Source organism: Capricornis sumatraensis, chromosome 6, assembly GCF_032405125.1.
Source record: "Capricornis sumatraensis isolate serow.1 chromosome 6, serow.2, whole genome shotgun sequence".
In the NCBI taxonomy this organism is placed as follows: domain Eukaryota; kingdom Metazoa; phylum Chordata; class Mammalia; order Artiodactyla; family Bovidae; genus Capricornis; species Capricornis sumatraensis.
Genome location: NC_091074.1, coordinates 79,641,924 through 79,663,553, shown reverse-complemented (window position 1 = coordinate 79,663,553; position 21,630 = coordinate 79,641,924). Strand labels below are relative to the sequence as shown.

General features: G+C 52.0%; 1 protein-coding gene across 1 annotated transcript in view; it reads left to right on the top strand.

Annotated features, from left to right (window-relative positions):
* LOXL2 (lysyl oxidase like 2) overlaps nt 1–21,630 on the top strand; it is a 117,245-nt gene that overhangs the window by 56,049 nt on the left and 39,566 nt on the right. The window contains exons 4-6 of the mRNA XM_068973883.1: nt 7,685–7,896; nt 13,806–14,028; nt 19,025–19,208. Coding sequence (XP_068829984.1) covers nt 7,685–7,896; nt 13,806–14,028; nt 19,025–19,208 — 619 coding nt within the window. The remainder of the gene's footprint in view (nt 1–7,684; nt 7,897–13,805; nt 14,029–19,024; nt 19,209–21,630) is intronic.

Sequence of the window (21,630 nt, the reverse complement as noted above, 5' to 3'; positions counted from 1 at the left end):
TAATTTTTGGCTGCTCTGAGTCTTTGCTGCTCTGAGCAGGCTTTTTCTAGTTGCGGCAAGGAGGGGCCTGTTCCCCCGTCGTGGTGCATAGGCTTCTCATTGCGGGGATTTCTCTTGTTGTAGAGCACAGGCTCCAGGGGCTTGGGCTTCACTAATTGAGTCCCTAGAGCTCAGATTCAGCACTTGTGGCACAGGGGCTTAGAGGCCCCATGGCATGTGAGATCTTCCTGGACCAGGGATTGGACTGGTGTCCCTGGACTCTTAACCACTGGACCACCAGGGAAGTCCTGTACTCCAACTTTGAACAGTGTGGTTGGGATGGTAAATTGTGCAGCTGTTTCAAAAGGGAGAGGTTCATGGGGAGAGATTTGTGGGATGGATTCTCTATGGAAGAAGTAGGGGCTTGAGGTGGGCTCGAGAAAGCCTCTCTCTGCCCTGGCTGGGAAGGTCTTTTCTGTAGGGTGGGGCTTCTGATATGACTAGGGTAAAGGGTAGTGACAAAGAGACCAGGTGGCCCATTAGAGTTGGCCACGCCAGAGGGGTCAGTGACAATGACTGCCCGTACCCCATCTCCATGCGGCTCTTGCTAAGGCAGCTGGAGGCTGTCTGTTCATTCATTCACTCAGTACATTTTAATTGAGCACCAGATTCTATGCTGGGTACTGGGAATCACTAATGATATTCAAGGACAGTCTCACCATCCTGAAGTTTGCTGTCCAGTAGTGGAGAAAGGGGCTTCCCTGGTGGCTCAAATGGTAAAGAATCCACCTGCAATGCAGAAGACCAGGGTTAGATCCCTGGGTTAGGAAGATCCCCTGGAGAAGGGAATAACTACCCACTCCAGTATTTTTGCCTGGAGAATCCCATGGACAGAGGAGCCTGGTGGGTTATAGTCCATGGGGTCGCAAAGAGTCAGACACAACTGAGCGACTAACACGTACAAACAGTGAAGTCATTACTTTGCCACCATGGTGATGGTTGCTAGGAGGAGAGGCATCAGGTACCCCACCTGGGAGTGTGCTGGGCGGTTTGGCCAGGTCCACAGACTTACTTGATCTGTGGCCTCAGCACTCCCGCTGGCTTAGAGGGACCATTGCAGGCACAGGGGTCGTGCCAGCTTCCTGTGGTCAGCAGCCCTTGCCTGGTCTCCAAGGAAGCAACCTCTGTTACCTGCTCCACTGCTTTCAGGTTGGAAAATGAAACAGAGCATTTGATTCTCCAGCAGCGCTGCAAAGCTCTTGATTTAGAGGAGAACAGCCCAGACTGCCAGCGTTCTCCTCTGGTGGTTCGGCATGACCTCAGCTCTGGTGCCACTCCCATCCCGACCCCCTCCACCCAGGCAGGTCTCCATCACACAGAGCTGAGCAACAGAAATCACCACACTGCCTTCCCTCTTCCCTTTCATCCATCTGGCCCAGTTGGAATCACTGGCTCGAAAATGTTCCCAGGAACTTCTTAGGCTGTGAATTTCAGATTTGATCATCAAACAGGGATAATTACAGTGTAGCCAGCCTCTTCCAGTACAACATGTCTCACGCTGTTTACAGATGTTACCCATTTGGATAAACTGACTGAACACGTGCTGATGGTCAGATCAGCTTTTAATTCCATTCAATAACTATTTATTAGCCTCAGATTTCTAGGGGGAAGAGGGGAGGGTGTTAAATAGCTCAGATGGCAAGAGATTGCATGGATAAAAGTGCAGCTATCTCCTTGTCCATTGGTAAGTCACACAAGAAGTGCTTATGCTGTGAACAGAGGCAAGCCTCGATGTTTGTTTTGCATTAAACAAAGAATAAAGAGGGCCTTTATTACACTTCTGGCTTGAGAACTCAGCATTTCTAGTTAAGCTGAATTCCTGTGATTGGATTTTTTAAAATGATTATTATTAGTAGTTTATTACAAAAATATGTGAGGACCCACTATGTGTTGTGTCTGGTGCTAGTTGCCATGGGGAATACAGGAATGAATAAAAAACAAGTCTGTCCTTGAGCGACTCACAGTCTGAGGTGGCAAAACTCGTGGAAACATCAATACTACAAGATGGTCAATATAAGCCAAGGATAAACTGAGGGACTCAGAAAGCAAATGCTAGAGAATAAAGAAGTCAAATCTGTGTGGATGAGATATTTGAGGGAGGAGGTGCCTCATGGAAGAGAGGATCCTAGCTAGCTTTCCCCCTCTGCCATGAGTGACAACAAGTGACTTGCTGATCTGCTTGACTAATGTCATCCTCACACAGTTCCTGGGACTGGTATCCTTCAGCTGGTGTTCTTCAAATGACTGAATGAGTGAGATTATTTCTAAGGGTCAGGAGGATGCTTACTGGTAGAGAGAAAGCAAAAAATGATTGCAGGAAGCAGCTTGATGCTGGCATTAAGAGTGGCGCCAGCCTGGCAACAAGGGATGCTCAAGGCTGGAGAAAGAACAGGGAGGGGATGAGGTGGGTCTGATCAGGAAGGCTCTTGACCTGGAGTGTAAGACCTCGGGGAGCCATGGGAAGACTTTGAGCTAAACGCACAAGTGCACAGTAGTCAGCTGGATGGATATCCCAGCCACCTTTGAGGAGGACTGGGTCAGTCATTCATCTGCCCCAAAGAAACAGAATTGTGATGTTCTTCTCTTACTTCCACAATTCTCACTGCACACCTGCCTGGACAACAGAAATGGGAAGGAGATGGAAGGGTAGGAAAAGCATGGCTGGGGCAGAACGAGCCACAGGAGCAAGGAAGAGAGAGGGAGCAAGAGGCTTGCAGGCTGCAAACTGGGAGGGCATTGCCTCACTCAGTGAGAACAGGGAAGACCAAGGGCATCCTGGGTGCGTTTAGTGTGAGGTGCTGACGAAGTTGCCAAGGTGGCACCTGGGAAGATGGATCTCTATCTGGAAGCCCATTTTTTAACGATAGCCGAATAGGGCTTCCCTGGTGGCTCAGTGGTAAAGAATCTGCCTGCCAGTGCAGGAGACACAGGTTTGATCCCTGGTCTGGGAAGATCCCACATGCCACAGAGCAACTAAGCCCATTCACCACAACTATTGAGGCTGTGCTCTAGAGCCCAGGAGCCACAACTACTGAGCCCACCTGCTGCAGCTACTGAAACCCCACTCTCCAGAGCCCATGCTCCTTAACAAGAGAAGCCACCGCAGTGAGAAGCCCGAACACTTTAACTACAGAGTAGCCCCACTCACGGCAACTAGAGAAACGCCCATGCAGCAGTGAAAACCAGCACAGCCAAAAATTAAATAAATAAGTAATTTAGAAAATAGCCGAATAAATAAAGGGCTTTGAGAGCAAGATGCAGGAACCTGTTAGCTGTAGAGGGAAGGGGCTTACTAAGTGAGCAGCAGTCATGCAGAATGAACCAGTCGTCTGTCCTGGTGGGATGCTGGTGGACCACTACCTCTCCATCCTCCCACCTGACACCACTTCTCAGGTGGGAAGGCTTGGTCTGATACATTAAGTAACTAATTGCATAGTTAAATGACAACTTCTAGAGGGAGGGAGGGGAAGGACTGGACTAAGATCTGGCTCTTGGAAACAGGCCCTCCACAGGAGGCGATGAGCTGAGTGCCGACTCTCAGCAGTGAAGCGCGTCCTTAGAGGGTTGCTTGCCTTGCCTCCCCCTGAATCTTTCCCTGATGCAATCCCCAACTAGACTTTCAAAACTGGTGATTTTTCCTCCTTGGCAATAGCCCCAGACTGTCACACTGTGGAATCTGCAAGTCATTCACAGATGCTGCAAATGTGAAATGTCATTCAAGCACAAGACTGGGAGACCAGCCCTGGTGATCATTCACCAGCCCTTCTTTCCACCACCCAGCTAGGTACAGCAGGGCAGGTTATGGCCTCAGGGCACCCTGATTTTCCCCTTTGGAAGCCAGTGATAGTCACTCCCAGGGCTCAGACCCTCCCTGGAGATGTGCTGAGTTTTGAGTAGGACAAGTCCAGAAGGTTCTGTGAATTCCTTGGAGGGAAGCCTTTTGGAGAGTTTGGTGAACTCTGGCCGGAGGGCTAGCCTTCAGACTTTCGAGTTTTAAAAGGGGTCAGATATATTGATGGCTTCTGGGCTCTTGGGCTAAATGTGAAACATGCAAGTCTAAAGAGACATCTGTTAGAGAAGAAAAATGTGTATAGGTTTTAGTGTTTCAAATCTTCACTGCTCTTTTGAAGTTGAACTTCTAGGGGAAAAAAGAATTCTACTGCTTGCGGTTATGGAAAGGATTCCAAGGCGGTGAGGTCAGGAGGGCCGTTGTGTGTGTACGTGTGTTTTCCTACACAGAACTCTCTGAACAGCCCCTGTGAGCTCGTTAGACAGCAGCAAGCCCTGACTGCATGCCGCTGAGGGTTTCCCTGCTGCCCCCTGGACTGAGTCCAAGAGCAGCTGGGAGGCAGCCTTCTCTTCTCACGTACACTCTGGCCTGACTCATAGCTTCTCTGGGCGGGGCGCAGGGTGGACTTCAAATGTGGGCTTTTATTGGGCGGACCCCCAAAGGATGCCTCAGAAGGCTGAGTCCCAGGCGCAGGTGTGTCCTCTCAGTAGCTGGCAGAAGGGTGAAGACCCAGAGGCCCATTGTGGCGAGCCTGGGCAGGGACTTGGAGTCAAAACTCAGTCTTCACCCTTGTTTCTCTGCTTACTGGCTGTGTGAACTTGGGGAAGATGCCAAACCTCGCCAAGTTTTCTTGCTTTTCGCCTGTAGTCAGGGTATACCGTTAGCCCTCTCACTGGTTGTTATGGGAACTGAGGAAGGGGATTGACTCAAAGTTCTGAGTGCAGAGCCTGACACGTAATGAATTGGCTGGCATTTGATGAATGAGGGCCCACATAATCGTTATGATTTGGAGAAGAACCAGGGCCCCAGGGTTGGACAGTAGGGAGGAGGCTGGCAGGGTCCTTGGAGGGAGAGACTGTGTTTTATGGGATGAATGAATGACTGACTGACTGAGGTGGATTTGAGCCCAAGATGGTGGGAAGAAATTAGTTCTGTGGAGAGAGAAGAGGAGAAGGAACTTGCCTGACTGCTCTCCCGGGGCTTTGCAAGGAAGCCCTCTGCATCTTCCTCTACCGCACGCACAGACACACACTCCACACAACACACAGACATGTGCACATCCGCCTGCACACAGGCACACAGGAGCAGCGAGCTCCCCGAGAGACACATACATGGGCGCACAAACACGTGCAGAGACACAAACCCAGAGAGACACATTTGTGACGCCAGACATACACTCTAGTGCCCACACACACACATGCAGTGGGTCAGTGGGAACACAAGAACAGTGATGGCAGTTCTAGCACTTTCTCTCCTCTGAGCCTCATTTCCTGCATCTGGGACCCTACCTAGCTTGCCCACCAGTCATTATTCTGCTGAGGGGACATGGCCCTGCCTAAAGACAAGGGTCTGTTGAGCTCCCCTACCCTGGCCTTCCTCCCTCTGGGTTCACACTCTGTACCTCAGCTGAGCTGATGCTCCATAGGCCGAGATGGGGGAAAGGGGTGGGGGAGGGGAGGAGGGGGATGGGAGGAAGGGAAGGATCTGTGAATTTAATCAAGTCTGCCCAGCCTGCCTGCCCTGTGCAGCTCTCAGGTCCAATGCCACAGTGGGTAACTTTCCTTCTGGGCATCACACATTCCTTATATGCTGGAATTCCAGCCTGGCCTACCGAGGTGGTAAGTCGGAGGAGGGGGCTGGCCCATGAGCCGGTCTAGACATCCAGCCCTTTCTTGCTCACTCCTGTCCATGTGTCTTGGTGGCGCGAGCCCTGTGGCCTGACTGGGAGCTGTAACAGATCCAAGGATCCAGGCTGGCAAACATAATCCTGCCACTGGCGGCTTTCCTTCCGCTCTGCATGGAAAGGAACCAGAGCTAGATGCCACCCCCGCTACCACCACCCCGGCCAACATACTTTCCACCTCCTCGCAGGACTGGGGAAATGGGGCCTGGCTTTGCACCCTGAAGCCAGTGGCAAGGAGACCTGAATCCCTGGGCACCCAAATAATGGTTCTGTTCAAACTCCCAGTTCATTTGCATCCTGGCTGGACGGGGGTGTGGGCATCCAGGTCGTTGGCTTCCTCTCTGCCAGTGCCCCTGCCCAGTCCCACCAAATCTCAGGTGCTCTCTGCCTCTCTGTGGTCCTGGGAGATCACTGGAGTCACCCAGTATTCTTACCTGGAAAATGGAGATGACACTAACTATAAAGACCTCTACTGTTTGAGGATTAAGTGAGAAAATGCCCAGAAAGTAGTGGTACTTGTTATTGTCCTATTATTGTTATTCAGTCACTCAGTTGTGTCTGACTCTTTGCGACCCCATAGGCTGCAGCATGCCAGGCTTCCCTGTCGTTCACTCTCTCCCAGATCTTGTTCAAACTCATGTTCATTGAGTCAGTGATAACCATCCAACCATCTCATCCTCTGTTGTCCCCTTCTTCTCCACCTTCAATCTTTCCCAGCATCATCCTAGCTGGCTATAGATTTGGGGCTGAGGTATAGGTGTGGTCAGCCAAGGGAAAAGGTTAGTTGTGGTTTAGAAGGAGTCCTCTGGGGGCTGGCCCTGTGCCAGGTGGATGGAGGAGGGCAGGGAGGCAGGGACTCAGCTGGGGAGCCTTGTGAGAGCTAGTGGTGGCCCCATTGGGCAGGGACAGAAAGAAGACGGGCTGGAAGTGCGAGATTCTGGAGCGTCCTTAGTGTTTGGGGCAGATTTGTGAGAACCTTGGAAAAACATAAAAGATAACATCCTGGAAAATTCCAGGTAGGCCTCTGTTCCTCCATCCAGCTTGGCCTCTTGAGGCCCCCTGTCTGACCAAATCCCTGGGGGCTCAAGTATGGGCTAGGGGCAGGGACAGAGCAGCCCGGTGTCAGGGGCTGGGAAAGGAGCCCACCTTCAACCCCCAGCCTTCTCCACAGCCTCCTAGCAGTCTCCTGCCTTTTGGCTCATTGCCACAGAAATGGGAAGAGGAAAGGGGTGAACAGGGGCTTTCAAGACAAGGGCCTCAAGACATTCAGAATCTTTCCTTTCTTCTCCTTACATAGTTGCATGACTATGTGCATCCCTACCTCCTGGGCCCCAGGCTTGCCCCTCCTACTTGGCTGGCCTGCGTCCAGGCACATACCTCCTTCCCTCCCCCTTCTCTCCAAACCCTCCCCCTTCTCTTCGGCTTTTCACCCTGAAGACTGCTGACATGAGGGGAGTACATGAGGCGGTGTGCAACATGGCCCCACCAGCTCAGGGTATCTGGGGCTCATCTGCCCAAAATTTCAGTTTTACAGGAAGATTGCTGGGAAGGCACACACACTCACTCCCAGGCCTGCAAACAGATGCTTTGGAGTAAAATACAAGCATCCGAATGATTTTGCCTCTAGAATACAGCATTCAAGGAACATGATTCTCTCCTCTGCTCTTTGAGACCGCTGCATGAGGAGGCTGCTGCCCTCTGGTGTTTTTGATAGGACAGAGGAGGAGCGCTGGGGTCCCCTAAGTCTCTGATTGCCTGGGTCACCCTGCTCCTTCTCTTCTGGTTCCTGCAGCCCCACTGCATGTGCTGTGTGCTCTTGGGGAGCACCCACAGCCCTCCAAGAGCCTGAAGGGAGAGGCAGGCAGACTCTCAGGATAAGCCCAGTCTGCCATCACCTCCCCAGAGCCAGACCAGGAAGGTCACCCATCTCCTTCCACCCCCTTCGCTCCCAGAACATGAACATCCAAGTGGAGGACATCCGGATCCGAGCCATCCTCTCCGCCTTCCGCAAGCGTACCCCAGTGACAGAGGGCTACGTGGAGGTAAAGGAGGGCAAGACGTGGAAGCAGATCTGTGACAAGCACTGGACGGCTAAGAACTCCCGCGTGGTCTGCGGCATGTTCGGCTTCCCTGGGGAGAAGACCTACAACACCAAAGTGTACAAGTAAGGAGTCTGGGCAGGGACTCTGAGTGGTGGGACTCTGGCCCCACCTTGTCCTAAGGCAGCTTTGCAGTAGCTCAGTGTGCATGTGTGTGTGCTCAGTAGCCTCTTTGTGACCCTACAGGCTGTAGCTTGCCAGGCTCCTCTGTTCATAGGATTCTCCAGGCAAGAATACTGGAGTGGGTTGCCATGCCCTCCTCCAGAGGATCTTCTGACCCAGGGATCAAACCTGTGTCTCCCGCATTGCAACCAGATTCTTTACCACTGAGCCACCAGAGAAGCCTGCTTTGCCGTACCGAATATTCACCCATATATATGCAATCTAGAAAGATGCAATGGCACCCCACTCCAGTACTCTTGCCTGGAAAATCCCATGGACGGAGGAGCCTGGTAGGCTGCAGTCCATGGGGTCGCTAAGAGTTGGACAAGACTGAGCGACTTCACTTTCACTTTTCACTTTCATGCATTGGAGAAGGAAATGGCAACCCACTCCAGTGTTCTTGCCTGGAGAATCCCAGAGATGGGGGAGCCTGGTGGGCTGCCGTCTATGGGGTCGCACAGAGTCGGACACGACTGAAGTGACTTAGCATAGCATAGAAAGATAGTGCTGATGAACCTATCTGCAGCAATGGAGATGCAGACATAGAATGCAGTGGCTGGGGCCACCTCTGTCCTCTGCCCCCTTGAAGTGATTATTATGAGAAATCTGCAACTGTTAGGAAAATGAGAAACAGATCTAGTGGATTCAGTTACACTCATCCTGAGTAAATCTTGTGCTGCTGTTATAGTTTCCAAAGTTAATATCTCCCCAGGCAGGGAAAGGGTAGATGACAAGGAGACTTAGAGTAATTTGCCCAGAGAGGTGTCCGGTGAAGGGTTTTCAGTCCATGACAGGCTGTTGTATTGACTGGTCATGGGGTCTTCTTATCTCCTCTAATAAGGATAATAATCTGCTTTACTGAGGGCTGACTACATGGCAGGTGGCTCTGTTCTTAGTCTCTTAAGTGTTAGTCGCTCAGTCGTGTCCGAGTCTTTGTGACCCAATGGCAAGAATACTGGAGTGGGTAGCTGTTCCTTTCTCTAGGGGATCTTACTGACTCAGGGATCGAACCTGGATCTTATGCATTGCAGGTGGATTCTTTACGATCTGAGCCACCAAGGAAGCCCTCTTAGCCGCTTAAGCTCCACAATTCTAGAAAGAGGTTTATGTTACAGCTAAAGGAATGAAGCCAGAGAGAGGCGATAAAACTAGGAAGTGGCAGATTCAAGATCCAAACCCGGGTCTCCAGCAGCAGGGTCCACCCTCCTCAAGAGTGCAGACTTACTACCTCTTCCCTTTCAAGCCAAGGAGAGAGGTGGCTTCCAGCCAGGAAACAGGGATCCCTCCCCCAACTCTTCCTCCCAATCCCTGGGGTCAGTGCAGGCTTCTTTCCTTCCTGGGCTCAGCCTGGCTCCTTCGATCAGAGCCTCTGGTCCCCCATGAGGGTGAGTGCTGGCAGCTGAGCTGCCTGGTGCTGATTCCTGCCCCCAGCCGCCCCAGACATGCCCCAGATCTTCCTGTTTGCACAGGGTGGGATGGGGGCAGGCAGGGTGGTCCCGTTCTCTAAATAGTTTACAGAATTCCCGCTGGCTGGCTGGCTCCTTCCCTGGAGACACCTTTCTCAGCCTTTCCTTCCAATTGGAGCCAAGAAAAGTAGATCCCTTCCCCTGACAGGCTTCCTACCTGCTGGCCCCACTGGAGTCCCCAGCCTGGCACAGGTCTTTGCCCAGTCCTGGGAGCGGGAAGGCTGCCATCAGTCCTGCTCTGCAGCAGGACGGAGTGCTTGAGGCCAGGCAACATGTGGCTTGTTCAGAGGGCTTCCTCAACTGTGGGTGGACCAGAGTCATCTTCTGGCTTTTGAAGGGAGATCAGGATCTCCGACCTCAGGTCCGTTTTGGCAGCTGGGCTCCACATGATCCTCTCACGAACTGGGAAGTAGTACATGTACCTGGAAATTGATCAAACTGAAGCCACAGGGCCCCATCTCCCAGACCAGGAATATTGTGTAGTCATTTTCCTTTTCTTAAAGCAAGATCCCATTATTGTTATTGATTTATTGATACAAGATTACTGAATAGAGACTGCCTCTCATGTTGCATCTCGGGAGTTAGGACTCTAAGGCTTTGGTGAGCTGGCTGAAACAGAGACCAAAAGGAGGCCCACCAGACCAAATTAGAAATGCTGGATCCCCTTGGTTTCATGTAGAGAAAGGGGTTCAGAACCTTGGGGAGACTAGAATGTTGCCATGGATTTGTCGTCTAAGACCCTGGGAGGGTCCAAAAGGCAGATGTTTCACCATGACAGAGAGGAATAAATCTGTAAGGGGAGCCCTGACTCCCTCTCTGGCTCTTTTATTTATTTACCTTAATATTTATTTAGTTATTTGTCTGCATCGGTCTTGGCTGTGGCATGTGAGATCTTTCATTACGGTGCACAAGCTCTCTAGTTGTGGCACACACTCTCCAGTGCTTGAAGGCTCAGTTGCTCCGCAGCTTATGGGGTCTTAGGTTCCCTGACCAGGGATCAAACCGTGTCCCCTGCATTGCAAGGAGGATTCTTAACCACTGGACCTCCAAGGAATCCCCCCCTCCCTGGTTCGTTCTTAAGAGTTCCCTGAGGACTCTTCTCTGTAAGCCAGACCTCAGGGTGGGGGCTGCAGTCACTGCAGGTCAGGGAACCTAAATGCAGTGGGGGTAATTAGATCGCGGGTGGCAGGGACCAGGTGACAGCACCCAAGGCCAAAGGCAAGATGGGCGTGGCTACTGAGTGGCCAACAAAGTCAAAGCAGCAATCAGAACAGACTGGCCCCTGCAGACTTGTGGGGTTGACCAGTTGATCTAGCTGGCTGTCTCATGGTATTCCCAGAAGTGAAATAGGAAGCCTGTCTGATTCTTACTCAATCTGAAAAAGCAGAAAAGTTCTACGTTAAGAGAACAGAAATCTGATCTGAATCATAAAAACAGGTCCAGCCCCTCAATGTCCAGAGTTGAGAAAGTTTACAGACCTATAAGCCCTTGAATGAAGAGGAGGCCAGGTCTCCTTTAAGAAGGACTGTGGCACACTGTGGCACACTGCCAGAAGTGTACACTGTTAGTCATTTACCCAAAGGGACCTATGATCTTTTACCCAAGGTCATTGTATTGTACACTGGAGAAAAGGAAATGATCAGAACTTTCAGGAACCACTGGACATGGGCTCTGAACGGACCCTGATTCCAGGGACCCAAACATCCTTGTGGCCCACAGTCAGTATGGACGTCAGGTGATCAGTGGAGTTTTGGTGCAGGTCCATATCACAGTGGGCTCAGTGGGTCCCAGAACCCACACTGTGGTTATTTCCCTAGTCCCTAGAATGCATAATTGAAGTAGACAGTCTCACAGAGCTGGCAGAATCCCTACCAAGTCTGGTTTGCTCCTTGGCTGGAGGAGAGCAAGGAGGACTTTTCATTTTCAGTTGAATCAGTTCAGCTCAATGTTACCCAGCCATCAGCCTAGATACCTCTTTCTCAAGCAAGCTTCCCACTTGGCCAGTGGCTGTCCTGTAACTCCAGTCACCCACCATCAGGCCTAGAGTGGGTTGTCCATGTGTGCTTGTGCATGCTAAGCCACTTCAGTCATGTCCGACTCTTTGCGACCCCACGGACTGCAGCCCACCAGGCTCCTCTGTCCATGGGGTTCTCCAGGCAAGAAAACTGGAGTGGGTTGCCATGCAGTTCTCCAGGGGATCTTCCCAACCCAGGGAGAGAACCCATGTCTCTAATGTCTCCTCCACTGGCAGGCAGGTTCTTTACCTCTAGAGCCCCCTAGGAAGCCCATACATCCTCCCCACTGCCTCCTGTCTGCATCCCCATGTCTGCATCCGGCGGGGGGGAGGGGTGGCCTGTGAGAGTGACTCATGGGGGCGGGGTGGGCTGCCCTGGTGGAGGCCTGTGGAGGATTGCATTCCTGTGATCTGATGTCAGAGGACAGAGGGGCTCTCTGGGGAAGCAAGAGCAGTTCTGTCTGCTGAGGGAGCCTCACTCTGTGTTGAGAGCTCAGTACATCTGTTCCTGGGAGAGCCTGGTGGTCACTGAAAACTGGGAGCTAGATGTTCCGATCCAAGGAGACCTGACCACTCCCTGTGCGCCTGATGTCCCCTGGGTGTGTTTGCTTGCCCGACTGTGGGAGTGTCGTAACAAGCTATAATATCCTACCCGCCACCTCAAGTGTGTTCTGTCCCATGTGTGTCATGGGAAACAAACTGGAGGCTGTGTTTCCAAGTGCAGGGGCCTTCCAGGGAATGGGGAGGGCCAATGGCTCTTGGAACTCTTTCTTACTTCTTATTTATTTTGGCTACACTGGGTCTTCATTGCTTTGCACAGGCTTTCTCTAGTTGCAGCGAGCAGGGGCGACTCTGTTGCGGTGCAAACGTTTCTTATTGCAGTGGCTTCTCTTGTTGTAAAGTACAGGCTCTAGGCTGCGTGGGCTCCGTAGTTGCAGCTCCCAGGCTCTAGAGCACAGGCTCAGTAGTGATGGTGCGTGGGCTTAGGTGCTCCGTAACATGTTGAATCCTCCCAGACCAGGGAGCGAACTTGTGTCCCCTGCATTGGCAGGTGGACTCCCATCGACTGTGCCACCAGGGAAGCCCCGGCTCTTGGGATTATTAACAGTCTTCCTGTGTAGTTCCGTGCTCTGGCTCTAGCTATGTCGAGCACAAACCCTGAGCTTTCCAAGACAGTCCTTTTCCTTTCAAGGATTCTGTGCTGTTGCATGCGTAGAATAGAATTACTACCAGTTGCAGCTCTTGGTAAGGAGAGATATCAGTGGCATCTGTCAGGTCTACCCTTCCTCTCTGTTCACATCCTATTCACTCTGAGGCAAAGCAGAAAGCTCCAGGCCTGCTAGACCAATAGGGACAGGACTCCACTTCTGTTCCTCTGGAGCCAACCTGCCCTGGGCAGCCCCTCCTCTGGGCAGTCCAGCAGCAGTGCGTCTCACTGGATTCTGCCAATCACCCATGAGTACACAGACTTCAAAGACCCAGGACAGGAGAGAGGGCAGGGCGGCTTCCCCCCTTCGCTGCTTTGGCAGCCACAAGTTTGTTTCCTATGTCTGTTGAGTCTGTCTGTGTTTTGTATATATTTCGTAATATTTGTTTTAGATTCCACACATAAGTGATATCCTATGATATTTGTCTTTTTCTGTCTGACTTACTTCACTTAGTATAATCATCTCCAGGTCCATCCATGTTGCTGCAAATGGCATTATTTCTTTTTTTTTTTTTTTGGCTGAGGGATATCACATTGTATTTGTCTCTCCAAGATCCCTTTTTATACTTTGCATCTATAGGCACTAGTATCATATGTCACTACACTGAGTTAGGGGCTTCCCAGGTGGCACTATTGGTAGAGAACCTGCCTGCCAACGCAGGAGATATAAGAGACTTGGGTTCAGTCCCTGGGTTGGGAAGATCCCCTGGAGGAGGGCATGGCAACCCACTACAGTGTTCTTTCCTGGAGAATCCTATGGACAGACAAGCCTGGTGGGCCATGGTCCATAGGGTCACAGAGTCAGACATGACTGAAGCGACTTAGCATGCACACACACTGAGTTAGACCCTTGTCTCCTAGAATGTGAGCTCCCTGGAGGTAGCAAGCCATGGCTGCCCTTCCAGGTCTGGCTCCCCACTGCCCAGCATGACCAGTGAGTGCTGGCAGACATGCCCTGCAGAGCCCTGTCTGGAGCAAGACTGAACTGCAGGAGCAGGGACCAGGTCTATCTGGTTCCACTACCTCAGTGACCGGCCCTGGGCAGGGGTCAGTGGCCCAGCTGTGAAAGAGGGAGGGTTGGGCACCGTGATGTCTTGGTCACCTGCCCTGTCTCGTCTTCCGCAGGATGTTTGCCGCCCGTAAGAAGCAGCGCTACTGGCCGTACTCCATGGACTGCACAGGCACGGAGGCCCACATCTCCAGCTGCAAGCTGGGCCCTCAGGTGTCGCTGGACCCCGTCAAGAACGTCACCTGTGAGAATGGGCTTCCGGCTGTAGTCAGCTGCGTGCCTGGCCAGGTCTTCAGTCCTGATGGACCATCAAGATTCCGGAAAGCCTATAAGCCAGAGGTGAGGATGGGGTGGCAGATTTGGTACCTGGAGGGGTGGGCTGGTGGTTAAAGGATCAGACAGGGAGCCCCCTCTCCCCCAGCCAAAAGAACCAGCAGCAACTCGGACCACTTTTCTAGAGTGCAGGAAGATGCAGGATACTTGTCAGGGCCAGCCTCACTGATAGATGCCGCTGCTGGGGTGTGACAAGCGGCTGGGAGCCTGCCCCCAGTCCTTAGCACCTCTACCTGTCCTTCTGGCACTGCTGCTCAACTCTGAGACTAGTGTCCCCCCTGTGGCGGACAAACACCCACAAGAGGGGTATGCCTCACTCCTGACCCTCACAGGTTCTGTGTGCTGTCTGTGGACCGGCACAAAGGGTCGGGGTGAGAACTAGGGGCTCCTGGGCGATTCCCGGAGAAATCAAGCATCCTAGAGCCCTCGGCAGGCTTCCCCAGTGTCTCAGATGGAAAAGCAATCTGCCTGCAATGCAGGAGACATGAGTTCAGTCCCTAAGTTGGGAAGATCCCCTGGAGAAAGGAATGGCCATCCACTCCAGTATTCTTGCCTGGAGAATTCCATGGACAGAGGAGCCTGGCAGGCTATAGTCCATGGGGTCACAAAGAGTCAGACACAACTGAGAGACTAACATTCACTTTCAGAGCCATTGGAAACGTGATCCATCTCTCAAAAGCACAAGAAATCAACTACAATGGTTTTCAAACAGGTTTTACTTATTCTGCATCAGAAAGAATAACAACTTTTAAAAGCTTTCAGAGTTAGTACAGTAAGTCCCTACATATGGATGACTTTTGTTCCAAGAGTCAGTTAAAAATCCAGTTTGTGCATAAGTCCAGCAAAATTAGCCTAGGTACCCAACTAACACAATCAGCTATGTACCACTGCTTTTACATTTGCTTCCGGACATCCTAGGCTTGAAATAAAAATATCGTACTGCTATATTCTATGGGGTTCCCTGGTGGCTCAGTTGTAAAGAATCCACCTGCCATTGCAGGAGACAAGGGTTTGATCCCTGGGTCAGGAAGATCCACTTGAGAAGGAAATGGCAACCTACTCCAGTATTCTTGCCTGGGAAATGCCATGGACAGAGGAGCCTGGTGGACTACAGTCTATGGGGTCGCAAAGAGTCGGATACGACTGAGCGACTAAACAACAGCTACTACTGTTTAGCGTCTAGTGCTGTATAGGAAGGTACAGAAAAGCGCACCTGCAGAGGATGCAGCCACGTGACAACGGACGCTGGACACTTGAACTAACTTATGTAACTGGGCATGCAAACACAAGTTCACACCTTTGACGGTTCACAACTTGAAGGTCCATACAGAGGGGACTTCCTGTAAGTGGAGACATGTCCTCACCACATCTGTGTCATCTGTGCCTGTTATCACACTGGATGTTTGTGAATCAGTACCTGCATGTGGGGGGAGGTGTGTTAGAGAGGTGTGGATGCACATCTGAATTCTCATCCCCATCTCAGCTGACGGATTCCTCAGGACCGGTGAGCTGTCCCAGCCAAGGCAGGCTTGATGACTCCTCTGAAGAAGAAAAGTGAAAGAAAGTGAAAATGTTAGTCACTCAGTATTGCCCGACTCTTTGAGACTCCATGGACGGTAGCCCACCAGGCTCCTCTGTCTGTGGGAATTCTCCAGGCAAGAATACTGGAGTGGGTTGTCATGCCCTCCTCCAGGGGATCTGCCCAACCCAGGGATCGAACCCAGGTCTCCTGCATTGCAGCGGTATTCTTTACTACCATTTGAGCTACCTGGGAAGCCCCCCTGAAGAAGAGCAAGCGAACTATTCTCTCTTCCCTCGGAAATCACTAGTTGGCTCATCTTTTTCCCACTCTCTTTTCGCACATATCCCTAAAGGTTCTCTGTGACATGCATGTTCTGGAAACTACTAATCCAGGCCAGTGGGTGGGAACAGTAGAGGGACAGTGTGGGAAAGAGAGCTAATCATTTATTAAGGAATGATGCCCTGTGCCAGATGAAACTTGGGAATTGGTACTGGGGGGAGGATAGTAACAGCCCCTCCCCAAGTCGAGGCAGCCCCACTCTGCGTCTGCTGTCCCCTCCCCCATTTCTCCCCCATGCGTGGGTTTGTGCTAAGTCCCTTTAGTCATGTCTGACTCTGTACCACCCTATGGACTATAGCCTGCCAAGCTCCTCTGTTCATGGGATTCTCCAGGCAAGAATACTAGAGTGGGTTGTCATACCCTCCTCCAGGGGATCTTCCTGACCCGAGGATCGAACCCACGTCTCTTGTGTCTCCTGCATTGGCAGGCAGGTTCTTTACCACTAGTGCCACCTGGGAAGTCCCTCACGCCATCTCCCTCTCCAATCTCTCCTCTCTGTCAACATCTATCAACCTGCTCGTGGATGGGGAGTGATCCTCTATCTACTTATCCAGTAGAAACAGGAAACTGATGCAGAAAGCAGATGAACAGCTTTTGGTGCTGTATTTGGAAAGGCTGGGGTGGTGTATTTGGACAAAAGAATAAGCCTTAAATAAAAGGCATGAAGTGAATGCAGCAAGTCCAGGCATCGACCAGAGGGTGTGGGAACTCTTTGGGGTGTCTTCCAGACACTTCTGGCCAGCAACCAGCCCTCCCCCACCCTCAGCCCTGCCCCACACACATCTCACGTGTGCAGGCAGGCCACACAGGCACACCTGGACAGTGGCGGCCCCCATGGCCCCTCGCTTCCCCCCCCACCCCAGCCACATGATTTGATGGCCACATCCTTTCCACAGTCTCAGCCTGAGCCTCTGAGCTTGCCTCATGTGTCATCCAGAATACTAGGTCCTACTGTTTTGGAATTCCTCTTACTGTGTGGTTGAAAGCAGAGGAATCAAGTTATACCAAACCAATTTAAAAAAAAAAAGATCAAGCGAGGCTTACATCACATTTTCCCTTCTTTGTTTTCCTCCAGGGCCAGCTGACTCTGCCTGGCCACTGCTAGATGGGGTGAGGTTGCTTGGAACTCTGCCTCCCACAAGCTTGAGTCACGGATGGTCTGCTCCATGGGAAGGGGACCCTGGAATCTGGCTAGGCAGCTTGGGAAGGGAAGTGGGGGAAGGGAAAGGTCATGATTCTACAGCCATCTGGCTGGATCCAGCAGCTGTATTTGTCGTGTCCTGCTAAAGCTAGAATAAAGATTCCTGAAGCCAGTGAGGGGTTTTGCAGCCCCTCCCTGTCCCTCTTTTCTTCTCCCTCTAGTGCCAGGGTCATTACCAAGGTCAGTAAATTGGGGTGCAGACCTTGACCGGAAGATGGAGACACAGGCTCTTGTTCAATGTCTTGGCTTTCAAAGTGACCGGTGATGGTTTTCTTAGAGGTGGTGGTGGTTTTAGTTGCTAAGTCATGTCTGACACGTTCAACCCTGTAGACTGTAGCCTGCCAGGCTCCTCTGTCCATGGGATTCTCCAAGCAAGAATACTGGAGGGGGTTACCATTCCCTTCCCCAGGGGATCTTCCCAACCCAAGGACTGAACCCACATCTCATGCATTGCAGTCTCCCGCACTGCAGGTAGATTCTTCCCCCACGAGGGAAGCTCAAGGTGACTGGTGTATGTTAATGTTTGAAAGACACTACCACCAACCAGGCCTGCCTCATTCAGGGGTGGGATGAAAGTGGGATGCCTCCGTCAGTGAGTGGGATGGAGTCCGGGGCTGTGAACTGCAGAGGCCAAAGTAGAACAGTGACTCTGGTCTGATCCCACACACGCAGAAGGGCTGCACAGTTACCCCATACTCCCTTTGTATTGAATCAAATAGAATCAATAGTTCAGAGCCTCACAGCCTTCTGAGTTGCCCACCCCAACATGCGCGCATGCACACACACACACAGAAACTGATGCAAAGCAGGGTATGTGGGCAGATGGGAGTCAAATGACCTGTCTCCTATCTTGTAAGGTATGATCCAGTGGGATTACTATGCTTGTGAAGAGTGGATCTTACTCCTGTGCAATTATAAATAAATCCCATAAGACTATTAAAGCTTCATGGCCGATGGTGAGCAATTAGGGGCAATTAAACTATAACTGGGGCTTCCCAGGTGGCACGGTGGTAAAGAATCCACCTGCTAATGCAGGAGACACAGGAGATGGGGGTTCAACCCTTGATTTGGGAAGACCCCCTGGAGAAGGAAATGGCAACCCACTCCAGTATTCTTGCTGGGAAATCCCATGGACAGAGGAACCCAGCATGCTGCAGTCCATGGGGTCACAAAATAGAGGGACACCACTTAGTGACTGAACAACAAACTGTAACCACCTACTCTCTCTGAATATCTGGTGGGGCTGTATCTCCTGAAGGGCTGGCCTGGTCTGGGCTTGGAGTAGAGTCAGGGGTGGCAGAAGCAGGAGTGGTGACCAGGCAAAGGTCCAGCTGCAGGACAGATGTTGGTCTTATCCAGTGGGAGGCTCCCCATCCCCTTGTCTGGGCAGAACTCCAAGTCTTGGCTGCCTTGCTGCTGCCTTGGTCAGGCCCCGCCCTCTCACCCTCTGTCTTCTTTCTCCTGCCTCTCATGGGCCTGAAGGTCAGTATTCTTGCAGTGTGATCACCTTAGTGCCCTGGAATCTCCCCTAGGGTTGGACAAGCACTCTGTTACACGTCTGATAGAATTAGGATCCGTTTGGAATCTGCAGACTTTGTGGGTAGGAGTGTCTTTTGATAGTGCTGAAGCTTCAGGTTCTGGAGTGAAGGAGTGGAGGGAAGTACTAGTGGTTAGGCCCTAGAACAAGTATGGAGTGGGATGAGGGGTTGATGAGAGTCCCTGAGGGGCTGCCCAGTGGTCCAGGACAAAGACTGCAAAGGGAGCATGCAACAGAGCTGAACACACAGAGAGCTGCACGCTTTCCATCCCCTCCACAGACGCTCACACAGATGGAGCACTGTCAGCTCCTAGTCTGCTGCCTGGGTTTGGAGAGGAGAGCCAGGGGGCATCATGAAGAGAGGGGAGTAGGCTGTGCTCAGCAAAACGGTGTGTCTCTTCAGCAACCACTGGTGCGGTTGAGAGGTGGTGCCAACGTCGGGGAGGGCCGCGTGGAGGTGCTCAAGAATGGAGAATGGGGTACCGTCTGTGACGACAAGTGGGACCTGGTGTCTGCCAGCGTGGTCTGCAGAGAGCTGGGCTTCGGGAGTGCCAAAGAGGCCATCACAGGCTCCCGGCTGGGGCAAGGTAAGGCATGGGGAGAGTGTTCCTTGGCCTCTCTTCACAGAAAGCATCATGTGGGAGCCCAGCCTGGGCTGGCTTTGTCCTTTCCAGTCCCTTCTGGCTTTGCCTCCTCCCTCCAGCACCTGCTTCCCAGGTGGCACTAGTGATAAAGAACCCGCCTGCCAATGCAGGAGACATAAGAGACGTGGGTTCTATCCCTGGGTTGAGAAGATCCCCTGGTGTAGGAAATGGAAATCCACTCCAGTTATTCTTGCCTGGAGAATTCCATGGACAGAGGAGCCTGGTGGGCTACAGTCCATGGGATCGCAGAGTCAGACACGACAGAGCGCACACCCACATATCCAGCACCCCTGCTCTGTTAGACAGTCCTACACTTCTCTCCAGGTAGTTCAAGCTGGAAGGGTGTTAGAGAATGTTGTCCCCATTTTATGGATTTGGAAGCTGAGGCCCGGAGAAGGAGGTAAACAACCAAGATAAGACAACATATTAGCAACCATTGGATATTCTAACAGAGGTTTCCCAGCTCCTAACCCAATGCTCCCCATGGCCCCACTGAGAAAGCTGGAATTTCCAGGCCCTTTCTCCAGGAGAAGAACTCAGAATTCATGAGGCTGTGGACCACCCTAGGCACAGAATTCCAAATCTTACTTTCCCCGCTAGGGTAGCGCTATGAACATTCCCTCCCTGCCACCAGAGGTTGGGAAGAGTTTGCCCTTCTGCCAGTGTCTTGAGCTGCTAAGGAAAAAAGGGGCCTGGTTTTTGTTAAGTGTCCCAAACAAGTCTTTCTTCTGAGCAAGGAGCAAAAGTATAGAAGGCTTTCAAGCCCGTCAGCCTGTTGTGAGGAATGTTGTAAACGTGACACGAGAGCACAGTAGGTAACTTCCTCTCCCGAGCCCTGTAAAGGCCATTGCTCGGTGTCAACCCCTGCCCCGCAGAGAATGGAATCTTCACTCCAGACTCTGCAGCCCAGAGAGTGTCCAGCCTTCCCCCCAGAGAACTGTGTTGAGCAGAAGAGACCAGTCATCTGAAATCTTCTCGCCACTGACCCCCCGGCAGGCTGCTGCAGCCCGGGGACTGCTATGGTTTCAAGAGGGTGGGGAGGAAGGAGAGTGAGCTGCTGGCGAGAGTGGGCTGTCCTGTCCTGTGGGGAGAGGATGTTTCCACACTGTCAGACATAGGGCCGTCGCCCTGCAGAGAGGAATGTGGTTAGGTCATTGATCACAGCCTGAAGGAAATAATAGCCAGTGGACCCGAGAGAGTCTTAGAATCATAGATGGCATTGCTGCAGAAGAGCTCAGAGGTCATCTGGTCCAAGAGATGAGAAATCTGAGGCTCCAGAGAGCAAGTCTGAGGCCACACCCATGGTTAGTAGCAGAGAAGAGTGGAAACCTACATCTTCTAACTCTCAGGTGTAGGTTTCTCCCTTGTCCCCACCTTGTCTCATCCTGCTACCTTCAGAGCATCTCTTACCTCCGTTCTCCAACACCCCCTGGGTGTTTCCACTGAAGTTTGAGGGTCTTGGATGGACTTGAACTTTGAGTGCCAGCTGGCAGTGACCCCGCATGACACTCCTCCTCCTCCCCTGTCATGGTGAGCTCCTTGTGGCTCCCTTGGGTCTCAAATAGCCCCGGGGTCCATTGTACTCATTGCCTAGTGCATTGGTCTGTGGTCTGCCTAGCCCCCAGGACAGAGACCACTCACTCCGAGGAGTGGACAAGCACTGGATGACATAAACATTCCGCTGTTCATGGGTGTGTGCTGTTTGACCTAATTATTTCACTGCCCGGAGCAGCCAAGCGTTTCCAAGGGCCCACAGAACTCTTGGAGAAAGAGACAGCTGGCATTTGCAGTGCTGTCCTTGAAAGAACCATTGGGTGATTTACCACCTGCTGCCACGCTGGACAGATCACCTCTGGTAGGCAGGAAGGGAAAAGTCCACATTCGATGTCAATTCACAGAGGAGCAGACAGGGTCTGTCCTCAGCTCAGGCTGTGGCTTGTGGACCAAATGACCACACCTACAGCGACGATGGTGAAAGGGCAAGGGCTGAGGGTTAGACAATCTGAGTCCTGGTCCTGGCCCTGCCACCTACATGCTTGGTGACCTTGAGCAACCTTCTGGGCCTCAGATTCTTCACTGGGTTCAGGGTGTCTTACGTTCTGTCTGGCTCCAGCCTCCTGTTCTCACCAGTGTGGATGTTAGGTCAGAGTCAGGCACTGCGCTTTGTTTTCTGAGATCCCCTGAAAACATCTGGATTCCAGCTATCTGTTTACATACCCGCCTCCCCCACCTTGCCATGCCCAGCTTATAGCACTCTGTGTGTGCTGTGTATGTGTGTGCTAAGTTGCTTCAGTCGTGTCCAACTCTTTGTGACCCTATGGACTGTAGCCCGCCAGGCTCCTGTGTCCATGGGATTCTCCAGGCA